Source organism: Bombyx mandarina, chromosome 16 (assembly GCF_030267445.1).
Source record: "Bombyx mandarina strain Sakado chromosome 16, ASM3026744v2".
Classification (NCBI taxonomy): domain Eukaryota; kingdom Metazoa; phylum Arthropoda; class Insecta; order Lepidoptera; family Bombycidae; genus Bombyx; species Bombyx mandarina.
This window is the reverse complement of record NC_143222.1, coordinates 2,601,657-2,628,577: the sequence shown is the minus strand read 5'-3', so window position 1 is coordinate 2,628,577 and position 26,921 is coordinate 2,601,657. Positions and strand designations below refer to the sequence as shown.

Below are 26,921 nucleotides of genomic sequence, written 5' to 3'. Positions count from 1 at the left end.
TAAGGGGTTAAAATCGGGGCAAACATAGTATTGAATTTATTTATGACGATCCGAAAAAAAAGTTTTTAGAGAAGGTTTATTCTATTAAATCTGAACCGAACGTAATTCATAAAAACATTGCCTTTGATAAAATCATGCAATGATCACACGTTGAAGAAACTGCGGCATCAAATGTATTCCAAAATTCAAGCTAAACAACATAGACATATTTTTTTGACATTTTTTTTTTATATTACAATTCGGGATCGATAGAACGGGGAACGAACGAGGCTGGCAGCCCCGCAACCATTCCTCGGACGATTGTAAATCGTGTCACACTGGGCGCAAACTAATAACGGATTAATAAAAAAGAAATTGTCTTTTTAGATCATGTTAATAGTTCCAATCCGGTCTGTATAATCACGAACTCAATTGACTTCTACAATTTGTAAAAAAACATAATTAATTTGATTAACATGATGGTTCGAATGTGTGATCAAATAAAAATACAAAAATCAAGATATTTAAGTTCTATATTTTTTTTGTCAAAATACAAAAGAAACTTAAATAACAATGACATAATTGCATCCACCCACCACAGTGCCATAACATCGGAATATTATTTTTAAAAAAAAGAAGAAATGTCGTTATCTTCACAAATTTTAATGTGAACTGACTATAATGAATACTACAATTAATTCACAAAACGAAGGCGGATAGATAACCTCTGCCTTAGGAGAAACGAAACATACTAAAAATGTATATTCATAAAATACTGGCAACACTGTTGTTTGCGTTTGCAAAGTGACATGACAAAAAATACGAATTTTAAAAAGAAATCATCATCGTCTTGGAAAATGACTTAATATTGAGTAATTCTACAGACCTGCTTCATTACAATGTTAATGAAATAATTAAATCATTTCATATTATCTTTTTAGATAATGAACAATTATGATCAAAATCCATCAGGACTAATGAGGTTTTCATTCAAAAGGACAGTGCAATGAAACAGGCCGTAAATATATTTACAGAAAAAATATTTGTCAAATAAAAAAAACTAATAAAGAAAATAAAATCCATCGACTTCTAGATAATAAAAAAAAAATTATAATTTGAAAAAACGAAATAATTTACTTGAAATATGTTAAAACTACTTACGTGCTATGTAAAAAGAAAAAAAAAAGAAAAAAAAAACGATTATGCCCGCGCAATAAATCTCAAGTTAATTTTGCATGTCATTTTGTGTAATTACTAGGTAAAACTGCCGATTCTGCTTGGCCACTTGGGAAGGACGGGGGACTGTTCTACATTCCAGAACCATAATGTCGCTTGTGGCTATCGCCCATCACAACTCCGATGCTTGGCAGCGACATTTTCATGTTTATAAAACATTTAAAATACATCTCATGTCACATATGCGTTGCTCATTCTTCGACCGAACCATTTGCAACAACAAAACGTCAATATTTATTGCGCTGGCAACACACCATCGATCCATTCAAACACACACACAAACGAACGTTATCTTAGTAGGAACAGAGTACCTACATTTGAGAGGAGACATTCAATTTATTATATACACCTACCGGTTATAATAAAATCGCCCATCGTTGAGATACGATTGCTTGATTTAAAATTTCACAACGATTTCGGAGGTTATTTCTGAGGGAGTATGTATGAATTGTAATTCATATATTGTAGGTATAGCCGTGTGTTGTGTAGCCATGTTATCTTGGATGTAAGGGAAGACAGGCTAGACCTTTCCTATCTACCTACGAAGCGCGACTCCGTAAAACTCTGTTCGAAGCAGTAGTCTTAATATCGTAAATTTAAAATGGCGTAAGTAAAACGCTGTGTCTTTCTCTGCTTTATAATTAACGACATAAGGTTGAATTTGGAACAAAAGTTATTGTAAATTTCTTTCTCTTTCTGTCATTCATGGCGTAAGGTCGTAAGTGAATGTTAAAACAATCTAAGCTGCACTTTATTGCTTCGGAACAAGGCATAGTTTGGGTTACAATTATTATACCTTTACATCGTTTTTCTCCATTTGATGGTGTAGTCAGATTCGTCAGTCGATGTCATATTTGTGTTTTCTTTTTGTGAGGCGTTATCTAGTGGTAATTGACCGATGATTATATATTCTGAAACTACTACGGCAAATTCCAATTACAATGACATAGTCAGCTCACCGCCCAAGACAATTCATCCAGCGGCTGATTTTGGAAATGCTCTTACAAAGTGAATCAAAACTCGAATGAAAATCTTCCTTAACAACAGTAAAGGTCCATTGGGAGTAATTTTAATCAAGATTACTTTTACAGCCTTACTAATATATCCGATTTCACAAACTTCAAAGTCGTGCAACAAAGCTGCGTATTATACAGAATTATAATGTACATAAAAAGTACAAATTCATTTGAAAAACAATTTTTTTTTCCAGAATAGTTCCTTTAAGCCACATTGTTATTCGCTGAAACAAAACCGCGATGTGTTGAATTTAAAAAAAAAGAGAGAATTTTTCGAAATACGCCAATGACGCTTTAATCTTTATTATGAATAAAATCTGATCCACAATCCAAACGAACATATCATCTACAGCTAATCGAGACTAATGAGTGCAGAACGAACGCCATTAAAGGTCTTCCAACCTATTTACAAAGATACGAAAAAAAAAAAAAAGAAAAAAAAAACTATCTACATACTTCACTATTACGTTTGCAAGTTATTTTTACTTAAAACTTGTACATGTACGTTAAGTTGCGCCCAAAAAAAAAACCGTTTTTGTTGAAACGTGAAATCGAACGCGCATTTCAAATTATTCTACCAATATGGCTGCGGGCCGTTCCTAAACCTTTGGCCTTTGAAGCGTTCGTCCGTGTTAACCCCCGGTGCCCAAGGCAGGTTCCTACCTCGACCTCCTCGGTTGGCTACCTTCCCGGGCACTGAGTACGGAGGTCTGTTACAAACGCCCGGCCGGCAGCCGTTCTTAGGCGTGTTGGGTACACTTTCCAATAAGGGGGGCGGAGGGAAACCCTCCCAAGCTTCCGGCGGCGGACAGGTGTTGCAGTTCCACGAATAATCACCTGCAATTTTCATTGACGATTTGAGAAAACGACCAACAAATTACATTAAAACAAATAGCTATTATACATTAAAAAAAACATAAAAAATTCGATGACAATATTTATGGTAAAATGAAATACGTACAATTAAAATCAATTTTATTTATTTTACATCATCATCCAAATTACGCTTTGGCCTCGGGGAGAAAACATTTCGTTACTTCAATCTAATATAAAGTCCATTAAAATTTATAATACAATTAATATTAAATAAATATTTTTTTGGAGTTTGGAAAATATTAGACGAATTATGATCTAAAAAAAAATCATATTGAGTGCTAGGATGAAGATAATTCTATATACCGGTGGATAATGGAACCTCATTGGTATTTAAACAGTTTGATCTCAAAGATGAAGAAGACATCAAATAAGGATGTTAAAATATCAAAAAACCAAGCATCTATGAGCTTTTACATTTCAATGTCTAACAAAAATGTGGTGACACAATAAGATGATTTATTTATTTTAATGGCTTATCTTTCTTTGCATTTGACTTACCCAAAAATATTAATAATGGATATGGAAAATCGAACGTTTCTAAAATATTTCGTAAATGTTTTAAGCATTTTTAAATTAGGAAAATCTAACAAAATGCTCTTGAAAAACGACCTCACACTGGTAAGCATTTTTAAACGTCTCTGTTGTTAATCCCAACAACAACCTACCGGGTTCTATCAACATTAATAATAGCGAGCTACCGTTTCTAAGTATCTCACGCTCAAAGAAAGTATCAAATTACTTTGACAATTACAAGAAAACAACGTAATAACGTAAACTCTCGTTCCATACAAACAAATAGATCAAAAATATGTTTTTTAAATTTCGGTACTTAGTTACGAAATCGGTGCCGAATTTCGAAATAAACGAAGTATAGCCGAAACCAAACTTTTAGAAATAACGATATACATGTAGCCTAACGTATGAGACCAGTGAATCTATTCGTACCATCCATTTGTTTACTAAACGACCATTAAGAGAACCATAGTTTTACAAAATCATTTATTCACAGCTCAAAGGAATCCTTTATCCAGGCTTAGCGGGCATTCTTTTAGATCTGTACTATTTTGTTATCTGCTTTAAGAATGCTTTTACATATGCGATAAGAAAATATGATCCGGTAACAATATTTTTACCATCATGGAGAAATTATCAAAAACGTAGTGGATTGCGTGGACCAAGACAAGGTGGAGGGACGTAGTGCTGAAGGACAGGAGAGAATGCAATGTTGCTGACGAGGATGTCGAAGACAGAGCGAAGTGGAGGAGTAAAGTCAGGAAAGCTGACACCACCACCATGTGGGATAAATAGCTGGGAAGAGAGCGAGCGAGAGAGAGAGAGAGAGAGAGAGAGAGAGAGAGAGAGAGAGAGAGAGAGAGAGAGAGAGAGAGGGAGAGAGTAGTGGATTGCGTTTATTCTGTTAAATGTTTATAATAAGTTTATAAATGTCTTAAAAGATAATAAATCCACTCGACGTCATAATATTAAATCGCTACTTTAAATGACAAAAATAACACAAATTAAAATTATTTTGATAATAATGTACATATATATCACTTTTTTTTAAACTCAATATATTTACTGTGGATATAAAATGCTTTGGGAAAGAGCACATTAAAAAGAACATTAAAACGCAATACTAGAAACTATTGCTATTAATTTTAAATGTATACTAATCTACCAATCCTTTTAAAATATTTATTTATAAATGACAAGTATAATTAATAAACTAAGTAATTCAGTTAAAACGAGACATTTATTTATGAATTATTAGAAATGGAAACGATACGATTATTTGAAATTAGCAAAAGACCAAAAGATTTTTTTTGTTTTTTCTTTCTCTTTAAAATTATTGAATCTTTTTTTTTTTAAACTAACACATAGACACACGTATTTTATTAAATATAAGGCCAAAAATCGATTATTCTCATAAAATTTCGATTATGCATACTCATTTTAATATTAGAACTACAATAAATTAACCTTTTGATAAATAATTATGAAAAAATATTAAAGTTACTAATGGCAATAGCATCGATGTGAATCACAAAATTGACGTTCGTTAACAACCGGCTGTGCTAGAAAGTAATATCAGATTAATAGAGACGATATTAGTTTCAAAACCATTTGATTGCAGAAACAGAGTTTTAGGAATCATCATCATCATCATCATTCTTTCCTACCATCATTCTTTACCCTCTGCTGGGGTGTACGGCTCGAATCAATTTTTTCCAATTACATCGGTCTTGGGCAGTCTGTTCTAGTTCCTCCCACGTCATGCCCAAGATCCCTCCTGCTCTACAGAGCGACGCCAAGTTGTTCTGGGACGGCCTCTCTTCCTCTTGCCAGACACTTTCCAGGTCAATGCTCTCTTTGATAGGTCGGTATGAGTTTTAGGAAGCAACAAGAAAATTAAAATCGATTTTATAAATAGTTTTTCGATATTAGAAATGCACAGATGCTACTAATAAATTTACTAAAGTAAACTTTACAAAACTGAATTTCGAAAGGAGATAGATATCTTTAACGATACATAAATAAATATGTTAGATAAATAATAGATTTATTATTACTATATTTTATAATAATAGAATTAATAATATAATAAATAAAATAATGTATAATAATAATACTAGATTTATTAATATAGAAATCTATCGAATAATATTATGGAGCGATATCAAAACTAAACAAACACTAAAATCCAATAAACATGAATTTCATTTTATATTCATTCGCATTAACATTTCTTCGTTATTTTTGCTTAATATTTTTAAACACATACTCTTCGTTGTCTGATCACTATTACTGATTATAGTCCTAGTATGAGATGACATATTGTGTGAGTAACAAATACTACACTATTATCAAACTTCATCTATTTTAAAGTTATCATTAAGATACCGTATTCTTCGTTGAAAATACAAAAAGACTATTCCCATCCTTTCCGAAATACCTTATATAATGTTTTGATTCACTATATTCGTTGATTACTTTTTACAAAAACATGTTAATAGGTGATTTTGTGGGTTTTCACTAAATGACTATAATGAGATTAACTGATGAATTATCCATGAAAGCCTAAGTTTTTATTCAATCCGCTCAATCAATGACATCAATTTCACTTCTTGTCGTTTTTTAGTGCATCTTCGTTTAGTCTATCGTCATTACCATAATAATTATATTATAGAATTAAGTCTATAATTATCAACAATTATACAGTAACAACATCCATACTTGTTCAACATTAAGAGACTCAGCTCTGTTTAATTTACATGTTAATTATTATTTAGGCACATAACAACTTCGAGCACAATTCAGATATTCGTGAAATAAATGACTAAATAGCCTCCTATATTAAGTAGATAACATAAATACGGTTAAGCTGTAGTGAACAGAAAGGAATGGAAGCATAGATTTTCTTTTTTCTTTCAAATAAACTATACCGGTTAGAATTTTTTATCATATTATGACAATTCACTAAAAAAAATCCTCTTCTAACAGTTGCCCCCTACGACATATATCATTTAATCAAAGTAATCGAAATCTATTACTATTTTAATCTTATTGAAATACAAGTTCATAACACGATTAAACTCCGAACAATCTATCAAACTTACGAATCACTTAATCATATTGTCAATTGTATCAAATCTAACAATGATGAATGTGAATTTTTTTTTAAGACATATTAATATTTACGCTGAATTTGTGAGGACGTGAAGGATTTAACTTTTTTTTTTAATTACTATAATAATATGTTACGTCGTCTCTCAAACGTCCTGGAACAATTCGTGATGACGACGGTAACTATGACTGATACATATCGCACATATCGGTGCTATAGCATCACTTATGCAAATTATGTACTTTTTCAGGAGAAACGTTGAAAATTCAACATCTTAATACAAAATTATATAGTTCTTCTCGACTAAAGAAATAAAATGATAATATTTAAACTACAACTTTAAACGTTATTATTAAAAGCAAACATCTCACTAACAACTAGGTATTAAAAAATGCATTTTCTCAAACCCAGTTCAGTTTTAAAAAGAATCGCATAAGTGACATTATAGCTCTGGAGGTCGATATACCGAATTTGAAAATAAATTAAGATTTTGTTTTTATTCCAATGAGCGGTGTGTAATTTGTGTAATAAATGTTTCCAGCCCACTGACTTTCTCGTCAGATCTTCTCAGTGGGTCGCAATTCCGATCCGTTGGTAGATTCTGTGAAGCATTACTCTTGCTAGGGCTAGTGTGAGCATATTCACTCAGGTTGAGCCCCTGAGCTTACCAACCCGTCAGGACATAGCTTGAATAACCTCATAGGCTACCAACGAATAGGCAGCTACTATATATGGTAGCTACAGAAAACGGAGAACGAAATATTCGAGGGATGTACTTTTAGATCGTTTCAAATTGTTATAACAAAATTGATTTATATACTCAACAACAAAAAAACATAAGTACATGGCAACGAACTCTTAAGGCGTAGTCCAGAGAGGTTTAGCGACGAAGTAATTTGTGATTTCTCGATACATACTCTTATCGATCAGGACCATTGATTGATCGAGGAATTTTAATTATACAAAAAAATTATTCAAGAATAATATAATAAAGAATATCTAACACGAAACCATAATGGGTGATTTATTTCGCTAATAGCGAAATCTTAGACGCAGATATCACAAGGAAAATCAAAAATAGAGATAACAAACACGTTGTATTTGAAAGAAATAAGTGAAGTTCTATTTTGATTAAGTATCAAATCGAAAACTAATGCATAATTTATTTTATGTATTGTAACAAATTAATAACCGATTTTTCGTTAAAAATTTACACTCATCACGTTCAGAAATCATTCCTTTTATCGTACAAACTAACACCGTCACAAGCTATCTTTAATAATATTTTATTAAAAATAATTATTAACGACTAAATAATATATAAAATTTATCATAATAAAGAAAGATAGAATATTAATTGCCTATTCAATTTTTTTTCAAGATTCAAGATTTTAAATTTTGTAGGTGATATATTTTTAGATTATGTATTTTACAAAATGCTGAATAAGGAACACAAATATTGATTGAACTAGTAGCATTGTGACGAAATTTTGATTTTAATTGATTTATGAACTTAGTACAATAACGAGTTAATAATTAGAAAAAATAATTATATATTTTTTCAAATAATTCATAATTTTAGTTTCTTAATAAATGGCATATTTATATTGTAATATATAATATATTTAATATATACATTGTAAATATTATAAACTACAACAGCTCCCTAATAATTGGGATTTTTTTTGTGAACAAGTAACACTGATGTGTCGGTAACGCCCTCTCACTGATGTTAATTACGTGCAAATAGTTTTGTCGCCGCCTACGCGATATCAGATTTAACATTTGGAAGATGTTGTGATTTTCAGATAAGGCATTCGTACCGTATTATACTTGCCGTAAATAATAAAATTAAGAGACATTTTATTATACTTTAAAAACCTTGAAACCTTGAAAAGTTCATTCTATGTTTTGTACCCCTAAAATTATATCAAATAATTATCAAAACAATAATGATTATTAAAAAAAAATTGTGAAATCTAAAATACACCGTTTTTTTAAACGATATCGCAAATCAATAATAATGAAATATATTTTTTTAAATGGCAACACCCATCGTTAGCCCTCACGACAACATCGATGCCCCCCTTACCACTAATTTTATCAATATATATTTTATAATATTATCTAACTGTACATAAGAAGCTTTTAGGATAATAACAATGGAGAGGGAGACTGGCAAATTATTTAAAGTCGCGATCATGTTTTTGAGTTTAATTGCGTGAAATAACTGGCAATCCGAAAAAACTAAAGAAATTTAATCACAGAGCGGTGCCACAAAAAAAACGTTTCGGAACTGTTTCTTGAAACACGTGTGTTATACTATGAAATACTTAATCCCGATGTTCTCGCCCGGTGAATCTAGTATGACCCCTCGAGGTCACCAGAATAGGTAGGAAAAAAAGAGCCGACGTACAGTAACCAGCGACAAATATTACCAATCCACCTATCGGCAAGCGAAAATCGACTAAATTCGTTACAGAACAAGTGTCATCTTCGTACAACGCCGCCCGAAAGACTAACAGTCCGATAACAATGACCGCGAACTACCAACTGTTGAACAACGATTGTCGAACGTCACATATGCAATTTGCGACAGAGATAGCGCTCTACGAAGAGTAAATTAGCCGGTTTTCTCTTTCCAAAGGTCGATAATGTAATATAATATATCGCTGGGTACTTATTACTTATGTGCCCGTTTTTTTCTTTTTCGGACCGGGAGCCGAACCTCCTACGAGGTCCCCGCGCATAAGGAGCGCGCGAGGTATGTGAGACTCAACGATCTGCATGGTGTTGTGAGCAGACCGTGGGCCCAAGGATTTTAGGGCCCACCCACTCAATAGCAAAATATGATACAAATTTATGTTTCGACTACCCACTCACTCGAAAACCGTAATGTAAATATAAGGTCACGAATTATTTAGTAAATAAAAATATGACCAGCTATGTATGTATTTTAGTTGATCACGAAAGACCTTCATACCCAAAACCACGGCCGCAACCCGAAAAAACCTAACCTATTAACGCAAGAAACCACTAAATTCACTATGAAAACAAAGTCCTCGATCGTCTATATCCTCGTGTCGGATAGACGAAACTTTTTACAGTAAAGCCCTTTTCAAAACGGACGATGGTGATGATAGGACGACTGGTTGTAGTGGTCCCGGCGTAAGAATCTATTCGCCTGGCTCTGGTACAATCCGTAGTTAGAAGTGTAATCGTGCCGGCTGTGTAGCATGTCCAGCTGGTCGAGGCTGTGGTGACGCTGAGGTATCACCGGAGCTGAATCCCGAGCAGCGTGCGCAATTTCTAATTTTTAACACTTGTCTTACGTGGCTTTATGGTTTTGGAAGCCATCGATCAGTTCTTTCAAAATGGCAACACTTATGCAATATGGCGACATTCGAAACTCAAAACGTCAAATGTCAATAGTTAAACCGTTATTACTAGCACTATCTCACATCACTTAATAGATGTGACATCAAAGATTCTTATTTATACACGTACAATATTAAATGATTCATACCTCGATTCTGTTGGTAGCCCGCGCTCCATCCGGCATAATAAGCCGCCTTCTGCTTGCCATGTTCCTCTGCTACCTGTAATAAAGAAAAGAATATTACAATAGCGCTGAGGGCTTTAAGTGCCTATTTTTTAATTTCTAAAAATTCTAGTCTTAGCAATCCTACAGATCAGGCAATCCTATAGATAGCTTCGCAGACCGATATCACGTGATTTTTGAATAAAATATTCTGGTAACCCAGTTAAACACTGAATCATTATTAAAATTACATAGATTAATAGTTTTTCCACTGCTGAGCAATTTTTCACCGAATTTCATGCCGACATTCTGATCAATATTTAGACGTATTAAAATCATTTTTTTTTCTATTGCTTAGATGGGTCGGAAAAGCTCACGGCCTAACTGGTTTTAAGTGGTTACCGGAGCCCATAAACATCTGCAACGAAACGCCGCAAACCACTTGGAGACATGACTTCTAAGCCCCAGTTTTTATAGTACAATGTGCTTGCTTAGTGCGAGATTTTTGAACTTCTCGATCGCGTAAAAGTTAACTCAAACTTGCATGGCGTCCGAACAGCGCCCCTAGCGGCACACGTAGGCAACAAACAAACAAAAATTAAGCACCTGTTTCCGCACACGAAGACCTACGACGATCTTGGTATTAATTTTTTTATTACTTGGGTGAACGATTAGCGTGGTACGGACATGTGATGCGTAGAGAGGAGATGCATGTAACTAGGAGAAGTATAGAAACGGTAGTGCAAGGTAGAGGGGAAAGGGGTCGACCGAAGAAGACATGGATGTGGTGTGTGAGTGACAATATAATAGAAAGAGGAGTTAGTGTTGAGATGACGACTGATAGAAGAGAATGGAACAGAAAAATTCGCTACCCCATCTAGTGAGATAAGGTGGAGACAAAGAAGAGACTTGAGTTAACGCGTTAACGGTCCCCCTGTTAGAAAGTGGTTAAGAGCCAACAGATATCGCAATATCAATGCCGCCAAACATCTTCAGACAGAAGCTTAAGCTCGAAGTCGGTGATATATTGTATAACAGTTGTCTCACCGTTCAAACCGAAACATAACAGCCTCCCGGCAGAAAGCGGCAAGATGCGGTAGCTTTCCCGTGCGAGCTTACAATACGCCTTACTACCGGTTATTGCGATCGTAGTGCGCTGGTATAAATATCCAAAGAAAGAAATCCCTTAAGAGTGTCGTAGCTCACAGCAAGACAAGATGTTACTATTCCAGACCGACATGCCACACTGTCATAACACGACGTGACGCATCATCATTGGACGCCGAAGAGGCTCTAGTATCTGTCGTTACAGCGATTCGCGACATATATGACTTACTAAAACATCAATACGTAGTTCAATAAGCCAATAGTGTCTTAAAAAAACGGTGCGCGTGCAACTTAGTGCACGTGAATGAAGTGAAACTTCTTTTCGATGTGTATTGAATTGTAGTTTTCTTCATTTTTCATCCTTAAATCAGATTGCTCTTGTAATAGGGAATGCTGTGTATAAGAGATGCGACATCTTCAACATTTATATTATATACGAGTATATTTTAAATTATAGATAGAACAATAAAAATACCTATATATTTTTAATATACTACGCTACTCGTTGCTAACGCTCTGGCTGGCCTGTATACAACAGGTATACTACGCGCATGCGCACGAGTGCCACACATTCACTCTCGCTCTATCTCTTTCTATTCCCCCTCCCCAAGAGCGTTAAACGTTTAACGCAACCTAGTTGGACGTCGCATTAGAAGTTTCACTTCAAAAAAATACACCCTTTATAGTCACTATAAAATATATAACTGTGAACGTTATTTTACGTTAATTTGAGCTTTCTGATTGCGAACGACATCGAATATATCCATTACAGCATCATTTCGCATCTCAATCAAAACGATATTATGAAATAATTACTGTAACTACATTAGATTACTCTCCTTATCTTCGGTACGTCTGTTTGGAAAGAGAATTGTTAATAACAAATACAACGTAATATGAGCTTTAATGTCAAAGGGAAAGTTACGTATAAATAACGCAATACTGGATTCTTTCAAATGTCAATTTATTAAAAATCACATTGAATTTTCGATTCATAGTCTGTAATTCGAAAGACAAGGACAGATGGATATAGCTAGCGCATTCTAGTAGGATAGGAAAAAACATTCCTAAAAGAATATTTTACCGATGTTTTTATTTATTGCTTATATGGGTGGACGAGCACACCCCACCTGGTGTTCAGTGGTTACAGGAGCCCATAGACATCTACAACGTAAATGCGCCACCCATCTTGAGATATAAGTTCTAAGGTCTCAGTATAGTTACAACGGCTGCCCTACCATTCAAACCGAAACGCATTACTGCTTCACGGCAGAAATAGGCAGGATGGTGTTACCTACCTGTGCGGACTCACAAGAGATCCTACCACCAGTAATTACGCAAATTATAGATTTGCGAATTTTATTTTTATTACACGATGTTATTCCTTCACCGTGGAAGTCAATCGTGAACATTTGTTAAGTACGTATTTCAATAGAAAAAATGGTACCCGCCTGCGGGATTCGAACACCGGTGCATCGCTACACACGAATGCACCGGACGTCTTATCCATTAGGCCACGACGACTTCGATGTGTTTTTTGTTATACACGAAAACGTAAGGAACGAAATTGGCAGACTTTAAAATCGCGAACGAACTCAGGAGACCGATTCAATTCACATTAATTATATCGAGATGTGAAAGACTGTTTGGTTTAAGCAGCATTTAGTTTAATACGCGACATTTACGTTTGTAATCAAAGATCCGTTTTATTTGATATTGCTAATTCAATGTTATTAATTCAGCTTCAATTAAATTTAATCCATTTAAATAGCTGAAGAAGTTTTTTTTTTCCTACCTAAGCTGATAGCTTTGAGTCTATATCAGCGTCGCCTTAACTAGTAGGTGAGCTCACGGGGCTCAAACCTGACGATGTTGCTAACACGAACCCTAGTAAGAGCCGTGCTTCGCAGAATCTACCACAGGATCGGAAACGCGACCCACTGAGAAGATCCGGCGAGAGACTCAGTGGGCTGTGTCTGTGGGTGAATTTTACGCGCAGAGCCTTTCGTCGCAAGCGACGAGAACGATGACCGGTCTGAAGTTTCCAAATTTTAAGCTTTATATATGACCCTCTCGTGGAGTTGCAAAAAGTCGCTTAAAACAAATAGTCTTTCACACCTTCGTCTTTGTTCATGCGTAATTTATTATACTGAATTAATACAACACAAATGAGAGTTCGGCCTTGTGTTTCAAAACGGCTGGCGGCATTGATTTTTTGATATTAACTCCGGTAACCGCTTTAGACCAAGCAGAAACTAAAATACTATAAGAATTTTTTTTTTTAGCTACGTTTTGTACCTATTCTCAATCCTAATTCTTAACAATCTGTTTCTACTATACGAGGAATGACTTAGGCCTAGAACGCACTAGCGGCTGGCCGCGATACAGCATGCCGCACATCATTTTTTACATGAAACCGCATGGTAACAGCGCACTGATTCGCGGCCAGACCACTCCGGTTGTTCTGGGGCTGCAGCCACCCACACTGGTTGAATGATGCGGCGCGCCGCATCCCCTCCACGCACGACGCGGTTATCCGCATACGCTACAATATTTCTAGAAGCACTGAAGGTTGCGGCAGACCGCAATAGAACCAAGACTATACGGTTATCCGGAATACGGCGTGCCCTTACGGCATGCCATATACGCTACAGCCTGCCGCATCGGCCAGACGCTAGTGCGTTCTAGGCCTTACACGTTCATCGACAGACAAAGCTCGTATTACGTTCTATCTCCACAATAAAGTATAGCAAGCGGTATATATTTATATGTATATATATCAGCGCACCGTGTCGCTATGCAGCCGGAGCCGGGCGCGCGGACGGTTCGCTCGCGTCACCGCGTCCATCCAGACTGGCTGCCGTAACATTTTAAACACAATTTAGAACCCGCCCGTGCCAATCACGCCGACAAACAAACATTCTGCAGCCCAGTTTTGTGGGTAGTAATAGCTACTCCACAGATTTTTTGTCCTGCTATTTTCCTATAACTACATTTTTTATTTGCTACTTCATCGTATTTTTTTATTTATATCGCCCCGTCCGCTCCGAGACGAATAGACTTACAAACTATAGTGTTATAATGATTTTTAGGGGTTTTTTTGAACAGTAAGAAATGAACTATTAAAGCTATTACGATATATTATACTCTAAGTATAAATTAATGAATTAACATATACATTATGATATACGGACAAACGAGAGGACTACCTGAAATCAAATGCAACTACATAAAATCTAAATCTCAAAATGTGTTTTTAATTACAACTGTTCTACTTTTCGATCAGATTTTGTTTTCCTAATTAATCGTTAATAGTCTAAGAGGCTATTCCAATTACGCAAGGTTTGATAAGTGAGCTCACGGGTCGCAAACCTGGGAGGACTTGCTAGCGCCAACCCTAGCAAGGATCTACTACCGGAACAGAATCGCGACCCACTGAAAGAAACCATCCAACCATCCAGAGAGAAACTCAGTGGATTGTGTCTATAATAGCGAACCGCAGTTATTTAAGGACATAACCGTCTGCAAAATTGAAAGAACATTCGAGAAAGAACTAGTTGCTGATAGCAGTGTGCCGTTATAATACTCAAAGCCCGACGACTTTTGCGACGCTCTCGCGTAAAGAGATAAGACTAATGCTATTTCCAGGCAACACAGACAAACAGTAAAAGGAAGCGACATTTCTTTTTTACTATTGGAAAGACATCTTGTAAATTCCTTAAGATTTGAATTAGATCGGATTAGAAATGTGGAAATCCGGTATGGAGCAAACCAGCATCCAAAATCTTGGGTTACATTGATCAGATCACATGTACCGTACAGCTGACCAGAAATACGACAGGAGAGTCTTCATCTCGAAGAAAAAATGAGGTGGATAATGATTTAGTGGTCCAGGTACATGGACAAGAGACTTGGAACATTCAAATAGAACATTGAGTGGCTAGAGGTTGAAGAAGAGAAAAATCGACGGCTATAATAAGTTCGTATGGCCACGAGTCTGTGGTCATGATATAGATAAATAAATAATATAAAATAAATAAACGTAAAAATAAAAATTCATTCCGAAACTAGGAACTGGTTAGATTTAAACACTTGTCTACAGACAAAAAAAAAACAATTGTTTTACAAACATTTAAAAAAAAAAATTCAAACGTTCCTATTAATTACGAAACCACATTAAGCTTCTTCCTCAACTTCTATCGTTTCTGTATCTCTACCCAAAGTATTTACAAGTTAGAAAACAAATTAATATAAAAAATAAACAACTTTTAGAAAAACCATTCTACCTACTATTTACCTAAAAAAAAAAACACACACATGCAAAGTTCATTCATAAAAACACAACAGCAATGTGACCAATATTAAAATAATGAAAACACAAATAAGATAATTATCCCAAGACAATTCGATGACGAAATAATTGCAAGCTTTAAGGGAACAATGTTTACAGATCGGACACACAAAAGTGATTTCAGGCAAAAATAAACCGTATTTGTATATATTAAGACTCACTTTAACGCTGAGTGGCTCGGTTCCTCCTTCGGGTATCACGTTGTTCAACGCTGCTATTGCCTCTTGCGCTTCTTCCCTTTTATCGTATCTATAATATCAATCAAAATTTAGAAAAGGTTTCCTTAACCTTAAAAAATAAAAGAAGCATTAAGAGTAAAATTTTCGATACTCTGTTAATTAGCAATACTTATTATTGATCATTTTTCACCATACCAATAATAAGGTGGTTTATTTAAACCAATAAAATTAATGAATCATTACTACTTTATCGGCTGGTATGGTTTTTAATGAAATTTTAGACATATTTTTTTCCGACCTAGAGAGACTATATCAGCGTAACCTTAACTAGTAGGTGAGCTCACGGGGCTCAAACCTGACGACGTTGCTAACACTGACTCTAGCAATAGCCGTGCTTCGCAAACCTACCACCGGATCGAACCTGTGTCTATGGATTAAAGACATTATGCGGTACTTTTCTCGTATTTATGGTATACGATGCGTATGAAAATTGACGTCATTATTCAAAACGCTCTGTACGGCATGAAGTTAAAACGCCCATAAACTCCTCATCTCTAAACGAATATTAGTTTAATTTTCATTGACAATGTAGATAGAGAGAAAAAGACAGAGAATTCTTTACTGTACACGAAAAAAAAAAGTACAATTGGCGGTCTTATCACTAAGAGCGATCTCTTCCAGACAACCACCAGGTGGAAAAGAATCATTTGGAAACGAATTACACGCGGTGTACCAATCAATACACACACGTACACAATATTCACATACATACACAAATACCATTATTTTACCAGTATTTGTGATTACACGAACAATGACGTCACTATGCAACATAGAAACTCACGCGGATTGGATAGGTTTTTATATTGCTTACATGGGTGTACGAGCTCACAGCTCACCTGGTGTTAAGTGGTTACTTAAGCCCATAGACATCTACAACGTAAATTTGCCATCGACCTTGAGATATAAGTTCTAAGGTCTCAGTATAGTTACAACGGCTGCCATATCCTTCAAACCAAAACGCTGCTTCACGGCAGAAATAGTCAGGGCGGTGGTGCCTACCCGTGCGGACTCTAGAGGTCCTGCCACTAGTAAACCACCGGTTTCATGACGTCATTGCCGGAATCAGTGACGTACCGAACGAAGGCGACTCCTCTCGGGGTTCCGCTGTTCTTATCTCTCAGTATGTGTTTCTGTACTATCCTCCCGTATTTCCCGAATATCGTCTCCAGCTGATCGTCAGTTATGGCGCGCGGTAAGTTCGTTACGTATAGATTCGTTTCTTTAATGTCATCCCCGGAAGGCCTCGCATACGACACCTAGAAAAAAAATCATATCATTTTTGACACTCTTTTATTAACTAAGCCTGTACGTCTCTCAATGAAGGTATTTTTCGATTGATTTGAAAATTTACGCACGCATCTAGAAAATATAACAATACAATTATCTATATCTATTTATTAATACGTGAAGCAGAATCTTGGTACCCCTCTTTACAAAAATTGCGCGGATGGGGGAGCATGAAATTTCTCACACTTATACAGAATATAGAGAAGGAGTGCAGAATGTTAATATTATTTTTAATTATGCATTAATATTCATTTAATCAATAAAGAAAACATTACACACACTACCATGTATTTGAAACAACGCATATACATACATACACATATACTCTGTGTTTATTGTCAAAATTATGTTATTGTTGAAAGTCTGTGGTCATATTGGGAATAGATTAATATTATTTGTCTTTACGAAATCTGTGATTATAGAAGAATAATAGTCTTTGACAATAGAACCATAACAATATTAAAACTTATAATTTCAATTTATTATAGTCGAATTTCGACTACTGGGTCGACCACTAGTTTTACTAATTTGACCTATTATCCTAAACACATAAAAAATCATTAATTATTTTTAATGCAAATTTCTACAAAACATTTTTTTTAAATAGCTATGCTTTTTACATTTTTAATCCAGCTAAGACTCATTAGGGTGACCATAATTGTTATTACTTAGACAGACAGGTCTTTTTGTCTTTCAAGTGTCTGACATTCCAAAGCAATCCCACATTGTGCGTCATGAGAATTAGAACATGAGAATACAGGAAGAAAGCAATAATTAATTCGAACATAATACTGCTAATGCCAACGAGTTAAGGCAATATGGAGTAACGACAGCCAATGGTGGCCGGATCCGTCACCAATACTAAACACTACAGTACCCAGCAATAAATACCACATACCAATCTTTGGTATTCGTCTTCATAGAGCGTTATCTCTGTCGCACACTGCCTACGTGACATTTGGCAGTCATTAATATTTTTTTATTGCTTCGATGGGCGGACGATCTAACGACCCACCTAGTGTTACCGGAGCCAATGTAAAAGCCGCCACCCACCTTAAGACATGAGTGCTAAGGTCCCAATATTTACATTACAACGGCTGCCCCATCTTTTAAACCGAAACGCATTACTGCTTCACGGCAGAAATGGGCAAGGTGGTGGTATCTATCCGTGCGGACTCACAAGACGCCTTACCACCAGTAATAAGTTAAGTTAGTAAGTTAGTAGTAAGTAAGTTAAGTGCGGTAGTTTACGGACTGTTAGTGTTACGTGCGACAGAGATGACCCTACGAAGTCGAAATTTACCCATTGCCTCTTACGATATATCGAAGTGCAGCATTTATCGCCGGGTACTGTATTAAACTTTAAACTCACCAGACAATGGAGCTATCGACTAATCTGTTTCTTTTTTTTTCCTACCTAAGCTGATAGCCTTGAGGCTATATCAGCGCCACCTTAAGTAGTAGGTGAGCTCACGGGGCTCAAACCTGATGAGGCTGCTAACACGAACCCTAGCAAGAGCCGTGCTTCGCAGAATCTACCACCGGATCAGAAACGCGACCCACTGAGAAGATCCGGCGAGAAACTCAGTGGGCTGTGTCTGAGGGTTAATTTACTCGTCGAGTCCTTCGTCGCAAGGTTCGACGAGAACGATGACCGGTGCTTGAGGTACCTAAAAGCACCGTTAGTGGATCGGGAGGATCCGAAATGACGTGTTTTGGGTGACGTCGAGTGCTTTTCATTCTGTCCGCAAGATCGGCAATGTAGTTACCGGCGGCCACGATGAGAGGGTTCTCGTGTCGTGCCCCTTTATCGAAGTGGAGTGTTTCGTACCTTTAACCGTTTATTTCGGAGCTGGTAACCATTGAAAGTGTCGATCGCTCGAGCCGCGTCCTCTTCCCTGGTGAAGTTCACGAAACCGAATCCGTAACTGTAGCCAGTCTGAAAATTAAGCAAACGCTTTAATAACATAAGTTAACGCACACAAACTTTGGTACAACGGTTAAGACGTGCGGTATCCAGGAAGTCGACTATGACAGGGTTAGTCCTGGAAACACCTTTCTAACTTATTTAACCTAATAAGAGCTCATTAAAATTACAAAATTACATTCACAAAAAAAAAATTACGCAATCGGTGCCAATAGGGTATTTTAAGAGCGCACGAATATGTAAAATCACAGGTGCCACGATTTAGATTTAAAACTTATATCAGAAGGTATGCTGCGGCATCCACATTGTAACTCTTCCGACCTCAACTTCAAACTTCTAGGAAGAGGGTAAAAAAAAACAAAAGCCTTTTGGTAAAACTCAAATAAAAATTCTAACCTTAAAGTCCTTCATCACTCGACAGCTCTCGATGGGTCCTATGGTAACGAACATCGCGTACAGATCCTTCTCTGTTATATTCTGAGGCAGATAGTTCACGATTAGATTAGTTCTGGCGGTGTCCCCGCCGGCGGCCGAGAGTCCCCCTCCTTCAGACATGCTGCCCCAGTATCGAGCGTTCGAACCCGTTCTGCCTCGGTACTGCTGTTGGATTTGCTGATGACAAAAACGGAATTATTGATAAACAACTATCCTAGAGAAATCGCACAATTACTGGCGTTAGGACGTCTTGTGAGTCTGCGCGGTTAGGTACCACCACCCCGCCTATTTCTGCCGTGAAGCAGTAATGCGTTTCGGTTTTGAAGGGTGGAGCAGCCGTTGTAACTATACTGAGACCTTAGAACTCACATCTCAAGGTGGGTGGCGGCATTTACGTTGTAGCAGTCTATGGGCGCCGGTTACCGCTTAACACCAGGCGGGCTGTAAGCTCGTCCACTCATCTGTGTCATAAAAAAAACAGCCTTCACAGTTTAAGGTTTTCAAAGGCCGCTACGTCCATACGAGATCAAAGACGGCCCGTGTACGCGGTTTTAAACATTTTTTTCAGAACGCTTGCGTTCAGCAGAATAAGTATTGTGTCTGAAATGATCATAATAGATGTTATGTTAAGTGAAACTTCTTGGTTGGTAGCAGTTGAGACATGACAGTTTCTTGTCGATAGCTGGTCATTCGTTTTCAAAATATATATATTCATAAAACATATGCATGCATATATAATAATCATAATAACTAAGCCAATTACATAATCCGAAAAAAAATGGTTCGCGATATGCTAAAAACGATCAAAACAAAAACACATTAGGTCGAAATTAAAACGAAGGTAACAGGACCCAAACTAAACAAGACTTTAGGTATAATAGGAATTAAAACATGAACGAACTTTTGCAATAAAAGCCGTAAAATAGGACGGACCGTCGACCTTGACATAGATTACCTTAGTGACCTAGTGAAGTTGCTTGAATTATTCATATTACGAATTTTGAAAAGCCGACAGCGTTTGGAACACTGTGGCGAGCTTAATTTTGTTACAGTTTCAAATTGGTTTAACTGAGTTTAATTGGTTTACCTTTAGCTGAGCTTAGAGAAACAATCAAACCTGCAAGGATTGGAGCCTGCTTGTTCTATAACATGCTTTTATTAGTTTTATTGTCAAATATTTATATAATGGGTAATCTATCAACGTAGCTTTCACAAATTCAAAACGTCGGGACAACATGAAAATTTTAACTCCCGTCCGGGACCAATGATATTACAGTACTCAAACCTAATTTTATGAGCAGTAGCAGAAGTACGAGGTAGGATTCATCATCATCAGGAATCATCATTATATTGCGTTCAAAATACATGCTTCGTTCACAGCGTTAACATTCGACTTAAGAAAGTACTAGTTTTAAACTAACTCAATTTATGTTAATCCAGTCAACAGAAGGGTCGCGGTGACGAGTCAAGGCAAGAAAACAAATTTACTAATGCCTTACAAACGCAAAATACGGTATGAAACATAACGAGCGAAACAGAAAAAGTAATCTCTCACAATGCAATACATTCGGGGAGTGGATCAAGTATGATTTATGATGGAATTCGATGGATGAATCTCGTCATTTCCTTGTAGCTCTATGCGAGGCATAACGAGGTATTGAAACTGTTAAGTCGCATCGTGAGATATTTTTTTTGGGGCGAGTTTTTTTGTACGTAAATAGCCCCACATAAGGTTGAATTCAGATGTTTGGATAAAGGCTGTCCCACCATTTATACCATAGAGTTTCGTAACAATATTAGTACTAGCAATGTTTTTTTCCCTATATAGAACCTTATTCCTATCTATATTCTCCTTGACGTGTAGGTGAGCTCACGGGGCTCAAACCGGGAGTGTTGCTAACACTGGCTCTAGCAAGAGCAGTGCTTCGCGGAATCTACCACCGGATCGGAAACGCGACCCACTGAGAAGATCCGGCGAGAAACTCAGTGGAATGTGTCTATGGGTTAATTCACTCGTCGAGCCCTTCGTCGCATGCGACGGGTTCGACGAGGACGGTGACCGGTGCTTGTGGTACCTAAAAGCACCGTTAGTGGATCGGTAGGATCCGTAATTTCGTACATTCGTTCTCCAGGATCGGCTTACAATAACCACCAATACCAGTAACTATGATATACAATTCAAAATTCACGTTAAGAACACAGTCGCAGTGACTAGAGCGAGAACGTTAACAACAGGCGCGCAGTATGAAATGAATTTGTTATTAATGTGGGTTCAAGTTAAACTCTGTGTTGCTTGGAACTTTCCGTCAATTTGGACTTATCGGATCAGGCAAACGGCTGGTAGGTAGCCAGTGTGGAATCTAGTTTCACAATAGCACAGGCCGGTTTGTACGTGACTAGAACTTCGCATCTTACATAAGCAGTAAATAAAATCACACCGAACATCATTAACCTTATCTATACCCCCTCTTATTCTGCTAACAGTTTGGCATGTTACAGGGTCATATGATGTTATATATTGAATCGTATGGCACAAGATGGAAGGCGGCGTGCATGGAAAGGCTTTCCACCGAGCGGGTCGCTTTGCTCAGTAGACCACGGACCGAATGTTGTAGTTCAGAAAGTTTTATATTTACTGGTGGTAAGACCTCTTATGAGTCCGCACAGGTAGGTACCACCACCCTGCCTATTTCCGCCGTGAAGCAGTAATGCGTTTCGATTTAAAGGGTGGGGCAGTTGTTGTAACTATACTGAGACCTTAGAACTTATATCTCAAGGTGGGTGGCGGCATTTACGTTGTAGATGTCTATGGGCCCCAGTAACTATTTAACACCACGTGGACTGTGAGATCGTCCACCCATGTAAGCGATAAAAAAAAAAGTTTTATATTATTATTATTTTTTATTGCCATTGTAGGCAGACGAGCATACGGCCCACCTGATGGTAAGTGGTCACCGTCGTCATGGACGTCAGCAATGCCAGGGGCAGAGCCAAGCCGCTGCCTACCTAACAATAATTATCGCACCTTTGTCATTGGAACTATTCAGATTTTTACCAGATTACTACTAAGAAAGCTACTGTTAAGTTAATATTTGACTCAGAACCTTTTATCACCAAGACGATAAATAATTTAACCAAAAATAAACCAAATGAGATGTTCTGATTCAGGAAGTTTTTAAACGCTTCTTTCAAACATTAAACATAATTTACTTCTATTTTTGTCTTTTTTATTTCAATTCTGATCAAATTGTCCAACTAAGTTCCAAATCATGGAGTCAGTACATACACATCTTACATTGGCGTTTGGTGGCGACAAGAGGCTCTGGCAGCATTCCAATCTAAAATGGAGCTGGCCTCTTCAGACTTTAGCAAAATGTTTGTTACAGAACCCATTTATAATGTCGGTGGAGGAAGATGGGAAGGTCGTTAGGTTTTTGTTATTTTTCTTCGTTCATCTTATATTACCATTTTCTATATTAAGGAATTTCTTCCACAACACTAACATTACTACACTAACATTACATGACTTGGAATGAAGTGGGTAAAAATGTGGTTATTTTCAGATTAGATTTTTTCTAACTGTAAAACTTATTTAGCAAAATTATAATTTGCTATTGCAATCTTTTAATATTTCTTAACAAAAATGATTTGTAAATCAAAACTTATTAATTTCATGAAATTAATTTCGTATATCGTTTTTTTATTGGCACACAATCATCTCTTTTCTCATACTTAAACAAAATTGTTAACTGACCCACACTAGACGATTACACACATTCTATTGTATCATTCACATTACTTTAAATTGCAAACTATAAAAATAATAAACACATCATATTCTCTATTTTCCTTTCTCAGAATTATTCTGAATATGTTTTGAATCAACCACATCTTAAAATAAAAAGTCTTATGACATAGGGGACCCATAAGCATTCTTAATTTCCTTAATTAAAAATAAGCAATGATTGGAAATGTTCCATATAGAATAATAAGCTCTTCTGTTGTAAAGTTAAAAATTATATGCCATTTCCTGATTCACTACAAAACAGCTGGGACAGGTTTTGAAAATGTCTTTCAACTGTTAAAAATATTTTGAAGAAATTTGAAATTCAAATATCTTTTTTATGTTTATTTAGATAACACTTCTGTCGGATATGCTAATTTAAAAATTATTTTATGTTAAAACTTATTTGTACCTGGTGTCAAAAAGCAAATAATGCAATATTGCATTAAAATAGAATCCAAGAATATGACCATTAATTTATTTGCAGGTAGGCAATCAGCCTCCCGCATTTTACAGAAAGTATTTATTATACATGGTATATACTACTGATAGATACATCACTTTATGACTAGTTAAAAGAGAAAACATTTTTTTAATCATAGCCCATACAAAATATGAAATGTTTTTAAATATAACTTATTTTTTTTAATTATTATTCCTATTCATTTCATTTAAATAACTTAATAACATACTATTTAGTGAAAAAAATCAATAAAACAATGAAAATTTTGGTGTCGTTTTAAAAACTACATACTATGTTATAATCCCCATCATTAATCAAGAATAAGGTTTTTTTGCCAATGGGAGTCTATATGTAGCCAAAGGCACAATCATGTCACTGTCTAATTTTTTATTTCAACTTATATAATATTGTTGAAGTTTATTTCTTTCGTAATTAATACACACATGAATTACTTCTTCAGTTTAGAACAAAATCTGAAAGCTTACCAACAGTTATAATTTGTACCAGTTACATTTAATGGAAAATAGAAAAAAATACACAGCTTTTAAATGAAATAAAAAATAAAGTTGAAACAAGTGGCAAAAATTGCTATGGCTATGGACCATCTAGACCTAGGATGTAAAAATCTAGGTGGTCTCTCATGTTAACAGAAAATTTGAATTAGGAACTTGTAGTTTTTTTTTTTTAAATACTTCTATAGCTATTAGCTTTTTAATATTTTACTTTTCTTGTATTGTTAATGAGTCACATAGTAAGTGCATTTTTTTAATAGTAAGGATAACAGATGCAATATTTTTTAGTTAAGGATGTGTAATATCATGTAAAATCACAAATGCTCACATTTAAAATTCTGTTAAACAAACCATTTGCATTGATAATGCCATAAAAAAAAGGATTGAAATTACCTACTAAAGCCTACAAAATGCTTGCAAAGTGATTTATAAAAATATCTAAACTAATCATACTAAACACAAGCAAAAAAAAGGTGGCAAAGATATATATATTTATGAAAACTACTTAATACATCTTAAATCTTTTATGATTACTCACATTTTCCAAAGAATTGAAACTCCTGTCCCAGCTACTGACAGGAGTGCCACCAAACAAGTATCCCGGATAACGTTCACACATCCCAAACTATTAAAAAAATATTTGTTTTTCACAAATTATTATGACTTTCTAAACTAACCCCTACGCTGTTTGAAAAGATTTATAGCATTTTTTTCCCTTTTTAATACCTGAAATGAAAACTTAAACTTTTTTATTGTTCGAGTAGGCCATGGCAAAAATTGGGTTACAACGATTTATTATTCATATTATTAGTTGTATTGAAGGAAATAAATTCAACTAATTTGTAATTTGATATTAATTTTATAAGCAGTGTAATTCAAAAAGTTTAGGAACACACGTTATTAATTTGCAAATGATACATACACTTGGCAAAATGTTTTTTCTTGGTTATTTGTTAGAATCCATACAAGCGAAGAATAATTTATAAAGATTAATTGAATTTTAAAATTTGGTGTCAATTCGGCTGTTGGATTCGATAAGACGAAAAGAAAGACTTTAGTAAATCATTGATAATATCTTAAAAAATGTATAAAATGTAAATAAAACATTACGAGGAAACACTAACAGCAGTTACAAATTTAGTTCACTGACTTTCGAGTGAGTAAAATTGAAGACTTAAAAACTTACGTCTTTTTATAGTTATTACGTAGCTTTATGATGATTAATGAAAACAATATACTTTTGTGTTAATTAAGATTTTTTTGCAAATTTCACGAAATGTTAAATAGGTAACGCGAGTGACAGTGGTAATTTTTTTGTTTGATTCGTCCATTTGGACTGGCAAAGGGAATCCAGCTCATACCGCAGTCTTCTTGTAAAAAAAGCAGAAGCCTCTTCTGGAAAAGTAAAACTGAACGAAAGATAATGTAATTTAAGCAATGAAGTAACTCCTTACAAAAATGTTGGGAATCGACTTCCTAAAAAGATTTTTTTTAAATAATCCGAGAAACAACTTTTTATTGTATTGTGAATATGGGTGGACGAGCTCATAGCCCACTATGTGATAAGTATTTACTGAAGCTCATAAACATCAACAACGTAAATGTCGCCACCCACCTTGAGATATAAGTTCTAAGGTCTCAGTATAGTTACAACGGCTGCCCCACCCTTCAAACCGAAACGCATTACTGCTTCACGGAAGAAATAGGTGTGGTGGTGGTACCTACCCGTGCGGACTCACAAGAGGTCCTACCACCAGTAGTTACAACGTACCAATATAGTTTTAACGTCTGCCCCACCTTTCAAACCGAAATGCATTACCACTTTACGGCTAAAATAGGCAAGGTGGTGGTACTTACCCGTGCGGACTCACAAGAGGTACTATTTCGATAAAATTGTTGATCGAAGAGGTGCTACCACCAGTAATTACACAAATTATAATTTTGTAGGTTTGATTTTGATTATACGATGTTATTCCTTCAGCGTGGAAGCCAATCGTGAACATTTGCTAAGTACGTATTTCATTAGAACAATTGGTACTTGCCAGCGGGATTCGATGTCTTATCCGGATATCACCGTCAATTCCGATCTTCCCGATCCACTCTCACAGCTTTTATTAAGCTTTCCAAGCACCGGTCACCGTTCTCGTGAAAGCCCAAAAACATCTCGCCGAATCTTCTGAGTGGTCGCAATTCGAGTCCGGCGGTAGATTCAGTGATGCACTGCTCTTCTTAGGGCAAATGTCTCCCAGGGTGAGCCCCATGAGCTCGCCTACTCGCTTGTTGAAGATAGTTTAGCCTTGAATTTATGAAATAGGTAAATATAAAAATAATGAATCGTGTAATAATCGAGGCTCAATAAAACTCAGTATCTATAAAAGTGAAAATGAAAAAAAGTATTTAGTAAAATCTTAGTAAATTCTCACCCTTTTATATTTCATCCCATCTCATCCTGTTTCCATAAATTTGATTTCATTGAATTTCATGCTAATCGATTACTTATCAAATTTTATTTCGTTCCACTCCATTTCTATTCAAAATCA

General features: G+C 35.8%; 1 protein-coding gene across 4 annotated transcripts; it reads right to left on the bottom strand.

The window, feature by feature from the left end:
• Positions 1-494: 494 nt before the first annotated feature.
• Positions 495-25,723, bottom strand: Sxl (sex-lethal). 4 transcript variants are annotated; one of them, XM_089733591.1, is made up of 8 exons: positions 25,568-25,722; positions 24,920-25,107; positions 19,584-19,799; positions 19,092-19,199; positions 17,048-17,229; positions 15,893-15,980; positions 10,259-10,331; positions 495-3,068 (listed from the first exon to the last, which is right to left on the bottom strand). In XM_089733591.1, exons 2-8 carry the CDS (start codon positions 24,998-25,000, stop codon positions 2,806-2,808), a joined length of 1,011 nt encoding a protein of 336 aa, XP_089589717.1. In that variant the 5' UTR covers positions 25,001-25,107; positions 25,568-25,722; the 3' UTR covers positions 495-2,805. The 4 variants fall into 4 exon arrangements, with proteins under 4 accessions (XP_089589717.1, XP_089589718.1, XP_089589720.1 ...); XM_089733592.1 differs by having other exon boundaries at positions 24,920-25,006; positions 25,568-25,715; XM_089733593.1 differs by lacking the exon at positions 495-3,068 and adding an exon at positions 9,590-10,014 and having other exon boundaries at positions 25,568-25,723.
• Positions 25,724-26,921: the final 1,198 nt, after the last annotated feature.

What these genes read in the sequence shown, in the direction of transcription:
- Sxl (XM_089733591.1), bottom strand. Translation starts at nt 25,000, where the DNA reads ATGTGTGAACGTTATCCGGGATACTTGTTTGGTGGCACTCCTGTCAGT. An exon ending in GTTTCAATTCTTTGGAAAAT is followed by an intron (nt 19,800 to 24,919) that starts GTGAGTAATCAT and finishes TTTTGTCATCAG; the next exon opens with CAAATCCAACAGCAGTACCG. An exon ending in TCCGAAATAAACGGTTAAAG is followed by an intron (nt 17,230 to 19,091) that starts GTACGAAACACT and finishes TTTTTTTTCTAG; the next exon opens with GTGTCGTATGCGAGGCCTTC.